The 13,709-nt window shown below is 40.7% G+C and overlaps 1 protein-coding gene across 2 annotated transcripts in view; it reads right to left on the bottom strand.

The window, feature by feature from the left end:
• Positions 1–497: 497 nt before the first annotated feature.
• Positions 498–13,709, bottom strand: part of LOC122651639 (mediator of RNA polymerase II transcription subunit 14-like) — a 38,573-nt gene continuing 25,361 nt past the window's right edge. For both annotated transcript variants that reach the window (XM_043845108.1, XM_043845109.1), the window contains exons 6-8: positions 12,625–13,637; positions 3,086–4,161; positions 498–1,417 (exon numbers count right to left, since the gene is read on the bottom strand). In XM_043845108.1, coding sequence (XP_043701043.1) covers positions 616–1,417; positions 3,086–4,161; positions 12,625–13,637 — 2,891 coding nt within the window. In that variant the 3' untranslated portion in view covers positions 498–615. The remainder of the gene's footprint in view (positions 1,418–3,085; positions 4,162–12,624; positions 13,638–13,709) is intronic.

Genomic DNA, 13,709 nt, shown 5'->3' on the forward strand with positions numbered 1-13,709 from the left:
CCATTATTTTCCATCAAACAAACACAGCCTATGGGTATTTTTCTGGGACCAGTTGCTACATCACTTCTCAATCAGAGCCTCAATTGAGTACTGGACGGCAAGGGCATTCCCCCCTAGGAAACAACCACTGTTGAATTTGATTCCCCCCCCCCCCCCCAACTGTTTACAGACCCAATGAGCGTTATCTGTACAACGAAAAGCTCCAACCCCAGCTGATTTTGAAGAAAGACAAACCTCCTTTTATATAATTTATTATACACCCTGCTTTTTTGAACTTCTAGGATAGCTAAAGAAAAATAAGGGCTAACAAAAATGTCCACTGTCCCAGCAAATCTCTTGGTCTTCCCCTCCAAAGAATCAAATTCCGACTTGATAATTCATTATTGTTTAATTATCCTCATTCCCCACACTGAATAAACCTCCGCAAATGCACTGTAGAAGCACAAAGGACAATATCTGGCAGAAGAATCTTCATCCATGGGAGTCCCAAATGACCATCTTCAGTGGAGCGAGCAGCCAAAGCAGGCTTCATGTGCAGAGATCCTCAATGCACAAAAAAAGGTATGCTTAGTTTTTCCTTTTTGCTTCCTTTACTCATTATGAGATGACCAGCAGTTATGTTGCACCAGAGCTAGCTGTTACACCACCACCATCCCTCAGCCCTTGAAGGCACAACTGAAGTACCTTTTGTACACTATCTGCAACTCCTCTCAACCTTCCCTGAGTAGCATCTCCTGCCGAACTTCCACTTATCTCTACTGTTCGAGCCACCCTCTGTTTGCACCTTCCCCAGTCTTCCATTTGCAACCAGCAAGCGCAGCCTCCATGGCTCCCCTCCATTCCAAGAAATGATACATGGGGATTCTCTCCAAATGAGTATCTCAATCTTACAGAAACACAATAGGGCAACCAAGCAGCCCCACCAGCAGCATTTATGTGGGGTATGTGAGCAGAATCAAGAACCACTGTGAGCCCAAAATCAACAGAGTTACGAGGTCGGTCATAATGGATGTTGCTCTTTGCTATTGAAGAATTCTCTTGGTTCTCGTCTATGGCTGACCCAGAATGATTCTCAAGACACAACTCAATGCGTGGCTTCTGTGCAGGGGAAAGATCTCCACCTTGTGCCTGTGATAATCCTTTCTTCCAAGCAATCAGTTTCAAGAACTCCCGGAGAACTGAAATGGGTAATGTGAGAAGGGTAATGAAGGAAGCAACTCGAGAGGCATCATAGGGTTCTGAAGCAACACGGCGACTGAAGTAGTCACATATCTCAGATATTTCAGCGGGCGCTAGTTCCTCTTGAGCATTGGCTTGACTTTGCTGCTGTTGTTGCTGTTGTTGATGAAAACGTTTCACACTCAAGACTTGCAGAAGAAGCTGCACTTTATGGACACTTACAGCAAAGACATACCCCCTGCAGAAATATTATGTCATCAGATCCTGGGATAGAAGGGAAGGGAAACCTGTGAGGAACAAGTGCTTCAAAGTGTTGTGAGACTTTCATGTGTGTGGTGCAGTTGCTTTGCATAGATCATGACTGAAACTGAATATTTCTAAATGCATTTAGTGTTGCAAGCATCAAGATAATCATTAAGTAAGCATACCCAACAGCATAAGGGTGTACCCACAGCAATCTAGGACTAAAACAACCTAGTCAAGGATTAGCCCATTTAACTTCTCCATTCTCAAAAGATCAATAAACCATAAGAAAATTCCTCTTAAACATGTCTAAAAGGATATTGGGAATCAGACAGAGATAAGAAACACTGGCACATAGAGTCTGGAGTCTCAATTTTTTTACTGAATTGACCCATATTCTACTCAGAAGTCTGTGAAGCACCAGTTGGGTGCGGGGTGCCACTTAGTTATTATGCAGTTTTGGGATTGAAACAACCCCTTACTTTAAGCCCATATGTAGGATGAAAATTTAGTATCAAAAGCACCAATTTAATACTATTCCAACTGGAAGGCACAGACCAGTCGGTGGAGAGACTGTAAGGGCTTGGTCCCATCAAGCTGTTCAGTATTGAAAACAAGCAACAGTGCTAGTTCCAGGTAATTATATTGAAGCACATAATTGGTTGAAGATCATGAGGTGGTCCAAATAAGAAACTCTTTTTCGGAATGTAGTAGCAATGGCTCTCCAAGACATTGAGTGGATTGACTTCAAGTATCCGTCGTAATCATGATCATGTAATAAGTCCAGAGTCTAGAGCTTAGTACATCAAATCATTTGCAATCAAATCAGAAACCTTATAAATACCACTTAATTTTACAATAATTGATCTCTTTGATGCTATTGTTTTGTCAAATCTTTTTCCAGAAAGGCACAGCAGAAATAGTAAACCCATCAAACAGAGAGAATATTTAATTTTAGTATTTTAGTATTTTAGCAGTCCAAAGGTGAAGAGGACAAGTTAACCATTCAAAGCCATTTCCTCTGAATAGGGCATACCCAGTGCTGTGGGGTCTGGGAGAGTCATAATGTATGCAGCCTTACCAAATGTATTCCTCTGAATTACCATGCTACCAAATGTATTCCCCTCTCTCTTTACAGTCTTAATGAATTATCAGATCTCACTACAGGTTCAAAATAAAATTCAGGGACTATAAACACATCACTGAGAGATAACGATATGGTTATCCAGAGGTAGAATGAAAATTATTAGATAAAATCTACCCAAATTAAAGGGTCTCTAACATCTCTGTGCCCCTCAAATACTGTGTGGATCCTCTGCAGTTGTTTTGACCTATAACCTTTTAGTAGTTACGATGGAAGGGCATGGGAAATAACATCTCATGCTGCCTCATCAACGCAGGTAGATTTGGTGCCAATAATATTCGCTGCAGATTTCTTTTTCCCCACTCCCATCCCCTCCTCGAACACTAATTACATGATGGCAACAGAAGAAAACAACTCCAGAGGATCTGTAATCTAAAGTAGTCATTTAATATAACACAGGCTACATGTACAACAGGATTAAAATGATCTTTTCGTCGCTGTGTCAACTAGATTTCAACAAGAGGATACAGCATGCATCATCATCCAGTAACAAATCAGAAGAGAAGAAATAGGCCTTACCCCACAAAGAAGCGCAAGGCTGGCTGTTCCTGGTCCAAATTTAAAAGCAACCCTTCATTGTCTTTTAGAATGGACCCCAAAATCTCTTTTAAAAGAGCAGGTAACTGTGCAAAGAGCCATAATACTCCAAGGTACTTGAGAATGCCTCTTAGAACCTTTTTAAGAGCAACAAGGGGAACCCATCCACCACCATAGCCTCCATCATCCCCAAGCCCAATGAAAGCTGTGTTGAGTTCTCCTCTCATATGAATAGGAACACTTGTAGCGGGTGATCTACGTAAAGGTAATCCTGAGCTGACAGCTGCTAAATTTTGGGACGCCAAAAGAGCATTGCTTACACGGTTTATGCCAGATGCCTGGTTCCCAGCCATTGGAGTCGATCTAGATATTGAACCAGAACCTGTAATATTAACACGGCTTCCGCTGGGTGTTGAAAGCTGTGAAGCTGAACTTTGGTTTGGATTGCTAGAGTTCACAATTCCAACTGTCTGTTGGCTACCAGAGAAATTTGGTTCTAGACCATTCAATTCTTGAGCTACATGCTCCATAATGAAAGGCCGGAACTGTGGACATGGCAAAGAACCCCCAACTTCAGGCCCACCCTTTGGTGGTGTTGCTGGCTGTAACCAAACCTGATCCCCAGCAAAACAGCGCATGTCAACTGCAAAGTGTTTACGGTAGATAATGCGTATCCAGTAGGGACCACGCAGCACAACAGAGACATCAATGGGCAACAGCGAGCTAGGAACAATTCCAGGGCCACCTCTCCCAGCTGCATGAAGATTGTGACTCCCAAGAGGACCCATAACCGTACTAGTAATGGAATTCCCCACAGGAGCAGATGCAGCCTGAGTAACATTTGGTGGTGAACCGCTTGGCATCACTCCTTGAGTTGGTATGAAACCACTCTGCCTTGGGATAGCAGAGAGTCCAGCAGTTACACTAGGAGCACCAGAAGCCGGACCAGCCCGTGCAGGTCGAGTTGCAGCTGCTAGAGAAAATAATGGTCCTGCAGTCAGGCGAATGCAGTCCAAAAGGGATATCACCTCAGCTCCATTAATGAAATCTTCCAGAAACTGTGGAAAACAGGGGGGAAATGCTTAAGTATAGTTCTGGACCTACTAAAATTTGATGAAAATTGTTAAATGGATAGCACTGAATCAGGAAAAAGAAAATCAATGGTGAAAATTCCCACCATAACTGAACCAAGAAAACAACTGCTTTAAAAGTAATCACCATGTGCCTGAATAGCATTCTGAGGTTATTTTCATTCAATCCAACCAAATGTTCTGGACTATAGGCCAGTCCACTGGTTTGCATGGCAACATCGGTTCACAGCATGACATCACTTCAACAACTAGACTTTCAAAAGAGACAAGAAGGAAACTAATATCAGTTACCTAAATATTTCAGGCACCAATAAACAGAGGCTCTCATTCTTAAACATTAAGTCTTAACAGAAAGGAAATCAACTCCAATATCACGGGGCCCAAATATATATGGCAAAGGATCAAATAGAAGGATCCTGAAGCAAAGAAGAAGCAACAACAAGATACATGCAGTAGCCCCATACCGCCCACCACCTATCCTAACACAACTAGACCATGACACATCAACCACACTTTACACCTTTCATGTACAAAGATTTAGAGAGAAGAAAAAAAAGTAGTAAATAAACAAGTAACTCCTGTAAGGAATTGTCATTCACTTCACAGCAACTATAGCAGACAAAACAGCAAACCACGTAATGGATGGGTTGGTCAACATACTGATAACCAGAAGGCCTAATTGACACCACAAGCAGTGAGCAAGTATTTGTATTTTTATTTTTTTCTGGTAAGAGTGAGCAAGTATTTGTACTAATGATAAGTTTGTCAAAGTTAAAAATAGAGATCTTTGGCTCTACTTATTCAAAAAAGCTATTTAACGAAAGAGAGCTACTAAATGTCATTGTTAGGTATCCACATCATGATCTGTCATGTGACTGGACAAGGGAGGACTCAGCACCTGACTCACAGGAAACATTTCAGCCAATGCTAAGTTTAATCAAAAGTTTAGTAGAATTACAAAATTGCCATAAGTGGGAAACAAATATAAAGATAAACAATGGCATCTAGGATGGACAAAAAGTACGGCTATGAATAAAATTTAATGGCAAAAAGGGATTCATTGTAGCCAAGCCAATTCAGTTGGGATAAAGCTTAGGTGAGCTTCCAGATATGGTCCTATTGGTGTTGAGTACATTATTGGTGTTGGTGGGGTATTGGGTATAGTATGTAATCTCTTAGGGAGTTAGTTTCCTTTTGTATTTGGGTTTCCTTGTTGGAATGTAACTCCATTTGATGATTCTTATCTACTATAAATAAAGCACAGAGTCCAGCGATAGCACACACTGAGTGAGTTCTCTCATTATCAATATCAGGCTATTTCACCTTGCTGGTTATCCAGAATTTCATATGATGTACACCCATGGCGGTACTCTGTTTTGAAGAAGTTTTTCAGACCTGCAAATTCTTTTATCAATTCTGATTTGCCCTGCAGATTGTATTGTGGTTTGGGGACATCATTTCCCACCTATCAAGGCTTATTCAATCCAAATTTGAAGACCATCAGCTCCTCCGATGTGTGGCAATTGAATTTCTCCAACTACAGCCTGCGGTAATCCAGTATTGACCCCTATTCTCCTTAATTCGATTTCAGATTTGTTTTTCAGCCCTAATCGTTGTTTCTATAGGTCTGTGTTACCTAATTATTGGGGGTGACTCGATTTAATTCTGGAGGTCATCTAACTCCAGTAGCTGCTTGTTATAGCCTCTTCACTTAATTTCTGAAGTGAATTTTGTTTTTCCTTGTTCTCAGCTTAATGTAGAACCAACTCCCCAACTACTCAGCTAGGAACCCAACCCTACAGCAGGATCAAAAAGTATGGTCTGCAGATGGTTAGACCAGCAGGGTTCTCGATCAGCAATAGCAGCAGCCTTCAAATAGCAACCGAACAATGCTTCATAACAGTGGAATCAAGCCTTTGAATGGCCTTCAACAGATTCTTAAAATTCAGAATAGAATACTCACCTAGATCGATAGAAAGACGAAGAAATATAAGATAAAAAAAGATATGAGAGGATTGGATCAAGCATCCCACTCTCTCCTGGGTCTCTCACCCACTCACAGGTATATGCATCTCACCCTCCCCACTGCATCTCACAGCATAGCATAGTTTCAAAACCAATACTCTTTTTTTTTTCTTTCAATTCGTTGGCTATAGCATCCAACCACATCTTTGTATTTATATATTTGAAAATCGATTACAGCATTCTAGATAATTAAAAACAATTACAAAGCAACCCAATCTTAATAAAGAATCCTAGAAACAGGAAACTACTAATAACCTATAAAAAGAAACTAATCTCTAGCTAATAAACACCCCCCGCAAGATATAAAAAACTTTCTAAAATCTAGGACTAATAAGGCTGTCAAATCCTCCTCTCGCATGGCCAATTAATCTCCAAACTTTATCTCCAAGCCAGCTGGCCGTGGGGCCCACACGATCTGCTCATTATCTCCTCCTTAACCAGCAACAAAACCTGCCAAATAAGGAAATTATTCTGGAAAATATCTTCCTCCAATTAAGGCTGGTCGATGTGGCAGAATGGACTGGCATAGGCTACTCGATATGGGTTTGAATAAACCCAAAATATGGGGCAGATACAGACCTGCTTTAGCCCAACCGAGAGTCCTTGCTGCATCACGGGTATTACCACTTTGTGCTCCCAATTAGTGGTATGATAGCTGATCCCAAGACCCTGTTGGACAATTTTAATGTTCAAATCACCACTATTAAACTCAATGGAATTGACAATCATCTTCTATGGGCTCAGGCCATTAAGGTATATATTAATGCCAAAAGTAAATTGAAGAATCTTCAGTCAGATCCTCCTTCCGCTGATTCTAAGGACTCTTCTGAGATAAAAGCCTATGAGTAATTGATGCGGGAGAATGATATTGTCCTCATGTTATGGAACATCATAGATCAGTCGATTGCAGCCAGTATCATGTTTCACCCCATCACTAAAGGAGTGTGGGATGACTGGAAGAGCAACTTCTCTCACAAAAAGAATATTTCCCGTGTTTATGATTTATATGATAAACTATTTCTTTCCACAGGGAGATAAATCCTTAAATAAGTACTTCAATGCCTTTATGGGTATACGAGAAGAGTTCAATATTCATCAGCCTCTCACCACCAATTTGGAACAGTAACAACTTCAACGGGAAGAGTTCTAAGTTGCGAAGTTTATGGTAGGATTGAATCCTAACTATCAAACAGTTAAGAGTCAGCTACTTGCCGGGGAAAAGGTGCCTTCCCTTAATGAGTCCTTTGCACATCTTCAGCGCATTACCACTACTTCACGAGTGGATACCTCTCCCTCTCCTAAAGAGAGATCGGCCTTTGTTGCTGGCCGTGGTCGAGGATCTAGCTCTTCTGGGAGAGGGTGTGGCTCATAGGGAGGTCATGGCCATGGTGGCAAAGATACAAGTGGCCAGCAGAGTGATCGACCCTCCAGATTCTATACTTTTTGTGGAAAACTCAATCATACTATTGAAACTGGTTGGGATAAACATGGACATCTAGAATGGGTTCCACCCTTGACTAATTTTGTTGTGTCTGATCACTGATGGTAGCAAAGGTGTTGTCTGGTGACACTCCTACTCAAGCTACTAAAACTCGGGTCTCGGTACCAACTCGGCTCTTGGAAAAACCGAGTCGAGTCGAGATCTCGCCAAGTTGGTGCATTTTTTTTTTCGTCAAGTTAGGTAAATACATAGCAGATAGGTCATTTCCATGGGTCAACCCGAGATCTGGACCCAAGATCTCGCTGAGATATGTCGAGTTCTGTCGAGTTAGGTGAGGTATTTAAGTGGTAGGTGGGCTAAAAAATGGGTCGAAACCGAGACCCAAACCAAGATCCGAGATCTCAGCGAGATATTGCACTTTTGAGACTCGCAGGCAATATCATCTTGGTTTTTTAAAAAACCGAGAAACTCGGCGAGATCTCGCGAGTTCTCGAACTATGCTCCTACTGCATCCTCATCTGGAGGTTCGTCATTAGGGCCTATGTCTCGAGATGACTACAATCAAATATTAAGCATATCCAAAATCTTCAGTCATCCACTGATGCCTCTTCATCCCCTGCCACTCTGGCCCACATAGGTTCATCAACTTTCCTTACATCCACATCTTCCATTCCGTGGATCATTGATTCTGGTGCATCTACTCATATGACTGGTAAGTCCAGGTTGTTTTCTTCCTTCTCAAAAGTTTCTAACTTTTCTCCTGTCATACTTGTTGATGGATTCTCCACTAATGTAACTAGTCCTGATACAGTTTCTCCTACTGCATCCATGAATTTGTCCTGGGTTGTTCATGTACCCCAGTTACCATTAAGTTTGCTATTTGCTAATCAACTGGCTAAGTCTCTTAACTGCTTCGTCACCTTTTTATTTCTTTCCTATTGTGTTTTTCAGGATCTTCAAACAAAGAGGACGATTGGTGGCAGACTTGAGCAGGCAGGCCTTTACTATTTGTATGGCACTGGTCTCTCTATTGTTGTTCCTACTACTTCTGGTGTTTCTCCTCTCCAATGGTATCTTCGATTAGGACATCTATCTCTATCCAAGCTTCAACAAATGGTTCCCAACTGCAAGTCCTTATCTCATCTGGAGTGTGTAGCTTGTGAACTTGGTAAACATCATCGGTCGTCCTTTCCTGCTCATAGTGTTTTGAGAAATCAATCTTTATTTCCTTAGCTCATTCCAACATATGGGGTCCTTGTCGTGTAAAAAATAGTTAGGTTTTTCTTACTTTGTTACCTTTGTGGACTATAGTTCAAAAACTCGTCGAAATCTCGGCGAGATCTCAAATATCTCGAGAATCTCGAGCTCCTCGAGACGAGATGACATACGAGACACAAAACATGCATAGTTTGGAATAACTCGACCGAAATTTCAAATATTTGGAGAATCTTGGAGAAATCTCAAATATTTCAAGAATCTCGACTTCCTCAGTACTCATAGAGTCATAGTATAATACTATTTGTACTTGGATATCTATTTAATATGCATTGTTCACTGAACTTTGTAGTTTTTACTTTAAGTCCTTAACTTTTTCTTAAATAATTATTCAGTATTATGTGTCTTCATCCATTATTGCATAATTTACTTGTTTTACTTGCCAATTACAATGTGTAGAATATAGGCAATATTACACTAAGGGTTCGGCCTTTACTGCCAGCCAAGGGTGCAAATCCAAAACACCAAATTGGGTTTTTTCTTTTCTTTCAATTTGATGATTTAAATATGTTTATTAAGCCTAAAACAAGTCTTAAAATTTCGGAGCCAACTATGGCCATTTCCCACCGAAACCTCATTTTGGAAAAAAAATGTATTGTCTCCCCAAGATCTCGAGAATCTCGACCTGGTCGAGACGGCTGTTCGAGACGAGTTTTCAAACTATGTTATGGATGATTATTCCCAATTAACTTGGGTGTACTTGTCAAAAGATCGTTCCGAGGTTGTCTATTTTTAAAGATTTTTATAATGAAGTAAAGATCCAATTTGATGTTTCTATTAAGGTATTCCGTTCTGATAATGCACTTGAGTACACTCAACGTTAAATTTTTAGTTTTTGTTCTGATTACGGTATAATCCACCAAACAAGTTATCCATATACTCCACAACAAAATGGGTTGGACAGAAAAATAGGCACTTATTGGAGATCGCTCGGTCTCTAATGATTCACATGAATGTTTCCAAAAAGTTTTGGTGTGATGTCGTTTGCACTACATGTTATTTGATCAATCGGATCTTCTTCAGTTCTTGCTAACCTATCATCCTTCTCTACTATGTTTCCCAAAACACCCTTGTTTACCCTACCACCTCGGGATTTTGGTTGTACATTTTGCTCATATTTTACACCCTCCGGTAGATAAATTATCTTCCATGGCAGTAAAGTGTATTTTTCTTGGTTATTCTACAACCCAGAAAGGGTATAAGTGTTATGACCCGATTACTCATCAACAATTTGTTAATGCCAATGTTACATTCTTTGAGAGCATTCCATATTTTCTTCCTCTCGGGCAGAGTTCAACTCCTAAGAGTGATAATAATTATGCACCTCCTATGCCTATACTTGTGCCTTTTGATGATGTTCCTGTTGTATCCTCTTTTCCACCGTTGCAAGTATATCAGCAGCGTAAGAAAACTGTGCCATCTACTGCTGCAAAGCCCACCACTCAGTCTGCTCCTCTAGCTGAAGCTCCAATTGACTTACCAGTGGTTCTTCGTAAAGGTATACGTTCTTGCACACAGAAATCCATGACTGCTCACCCCATTGATATTATGTATTTATATCTCACTTTCCATCTCCTTTGCATAATCTTGCCTTGTCCATATCTACTAACTCCATTCCTCAGACTTGTCAAGAAACCTTATATCATCCTGGGTGGGAAGTGGCTATGAAAACAGAAATAGATGTTTTACTCTCTCTTGACAGACATGGACTTCGGTAGACTTGCCTCTTGGTAAGGATCTTGTAGGGTGTCGTTGGGTAAACACGATAAAGTAACATCCAGATGGTTTAGTTGAACGGCTTAAGGCCCGTTTGGTTGCAAAGGGCTGCACTCAGTCGTATGGTGTGGACTACTTTGAGACCTTCTCCCCAGTTGCTCGTCTCAATTTGGTCCAGGTTTGTATCTCTTAGCAATGAATTTAGATTAGCCTCTCTACCAACTGGATATCAAGAATGAATTCTTATATGGGTGATTTACAGGAAGAGGTGTATATGGAGCAACCTTCAGGGTATGTTGCTCAAGGGGAGGAGTTCACACAGGGTTGTAAGCTAATAAAGCTATTTATGATTTGAAACAATCACCTAGAGCCTGGTTTGACAAATTCAGCTTGATTGTTACCAAGTGTGGGTTTTCATAATGCTATTCGGATCACTCAGTCATTGTTCTCTGCCAAGGTTCTAAGATGGTTGTGTAGAGTTGTTTATATTGATGACATTATTGTATCTGGTGATGATACAATAGGTATTGCAAAGATAAAATCTTTTCTACATCAACACTTTCAAATGAAAGACTTGGGTTCTCTCAATTATTTCCTTCGTATTGAGGTACTACGAAGCAAGAAAAGGGTTAGTCTACCACAACGGAAATATGTATTGGATCTTCTGACTGAAAGTAGTATGCTTGCTTGTAATCCAGTTGATACTCCTATGGATGCACATCAGAAGTTTGGCACCGATGATTGGTGAAGTGTTTGATGACATGCACTAGTACAGTAGATTAGTTGGGAAGCTTATTTATCTAACTGTTACTAGACCTGACATTTCCTCTGTTGTGGGTGTTATTAGTCAATTTATGCAGTCGCCGAAGAAAGTTCATTGGGAGGCGGCTTGTAGTATCTTAAGGTATATAAAAGGAACTCAAGGGAAGGGGCAATTTATCGTCCACATCAAAATGTTGATCGAGTAGGGTATGGGCTGGTGCTGATAATGATAGGATATCTACCACAGGTTATTGCATATTTATTGATGGCAATCTTGTCTTGTGGCATAGTAAGAAGCAAACAATTGTGGCTAGATACAGTGTTGAGGCTGAGTATAGGGCTATGGCTCATACTACAACTGAGTTGATATGGTTGAAATCAGTTCTTAAAGAGATGGGTTTTCCAATCACTTAAACTATGAAGATGTTTTGCGACAATCAAGCTACAATCAACATTGCCAGCAAACATATCGAGGTTGAAGTTTTTTTTTTATTGTTACTCCATTCATTTCATCTGCTAACCAGTTGGCTGATTTGTTTACCAAGTCTCTGTTTGGCCCTGTTTTCCAGAAGTGTTGTTTCAAGCTGGGCAAGGAAGATTTATATGCTCCAATTTGAGGGGGAGTGTTAAGATATGGTCCTATAGGTGCTCTTTCTCTCTCTTGTTCTTCCCATCTTCATTCTCTGGTTGGTTGATTGTTAGTTCTCTATTACTCTATGGTGATTACACACTAAACCCAATACCACCAAAAAGGATAAGGTCCAATAAGGTACACGACACCTATAGGACCATATCTCAACAAGAACTATCCACCACCATTGTCTTGCTTGAAAGGTTAAAATGATTCGACCATCCAGACTAGGTACGTTGATCAAACTAGCCAGTCCAAAGGTCCACAAAACTGGTTTGACCTACCAAAGTTCACCTTACCAACTAACTCCCTTTCCGGCTTTGACGTCCAGGTCACTTTCAATACACTGGAACAAGACAAATACAACAGGAATCCCATTGATTGTAGGAATATGAATGGGTTAATATTTAGAGAATATATGAGTCAACCAGTACCGCCCTCTCACATCCCAAAAATGAATATTATCAACTGTCTTCCTCTTATTTTTTTCTTTTTCTTTTTTTTTTTTTGGGGGGGGGGGGGTGAGGGGCTGGGGGTTCTGCAATGTGTGAATGTATATGTTTGGTGTTGAGGCACAGACCTTGGTATGCGGCCAAAGTTGTTCTGGAGAAACATGCATCGTGCATCCATCTTTTCCTGATTCCCACTCAACGACGAAGCGAGCCACCACCCCAGACACAAAACTAAACCACAAACTCATAAGACCAACAGCTTCTATTCTAAATTGCCTCCTCATCTGTTCTGATATCTTGTCAGCAGCCTCAGCAGCACCTTTGTCTACAACAGATGATTTGCTGTCAGAGTTTGCAGTGCTTTCTTCTTGTTTATCATCTGCTCTTACTCCAAGCAGTTTTCGCATTCCAAGAGCAAACAAACGAGCATTAGAAACTCTTCGTAAATCAGCAACTAATTTTTTAATGCTATCATCCTCAACAGACCTATAACTAAGGATAACACCCTCTGAATCATAGCGTATATGGGAATCTATATCAGACGTATTGGCAATACAAACACCAGAACCCCATGCAGTATCCGTGCTGTCCTTCTGAAGTTTCCACAAGTCCCTGAAGTGTTGATCATTTATCTTGACATCCCAATACATGCTTCCGGGTCTCCCAAGTCGTAACCAAATGTGTTGCCATGAATCATCTCTGGCAAATGGGAGTCTGAACCACAAGTTCGATGATGGAGTTCGCAGACCCACTTCTTCAACATATGGAATGTCAAGGGCATCCATCTGACTAGTAAGTCGGGCATGCTTGATACAGAGAGAGCAATGCCTGACCACATGAAGAAGAGCTGTAACATATACGTTAGAAGGTGCTCTCCCTTTATCTGCTTCAGCTAAAAGGCTTCCATATGTAGGTTTACAGATCACTTCTGATGAACCGTGTGCTTGTGATGCAGGAGGATGACTAGAAGCTGATTCTGAGATTTTTCTCCTCTTAGAAAACTGTGAAATGTATTCTACCCCTTGAAGTGATGGAATGCACTTTAATATATCTGAAACTGAACGCTTTCTTTGGTTGTTTTCATTTTTAGGTGTGACAGCAAGATTTGAGCCATGACAAGTCCCAGATTCTGCTGTGTGGCCTGAAAGCAGAACATCAGTCAATCAAAATTAACGATTAAAATGTCAACCCAAATGAATCATACATAACAACA

Source organism: Telopea speciosissima, chromosome 2 (assembly GCF_018873765.1).
Source record: "Telopea speciosissima isolate NSW1024214 ecotype Mountain lineage chromosome 2, Tspe_v1, whole genome shotgun sequence".
Taxonomy (NCBI): domain Eukaryota; kingdom Viridiplantae; phylum Streptophyta; class Magnoliopsida; order Proteales; family Proteaceae; genus Telopea; species Telopea speciosissima.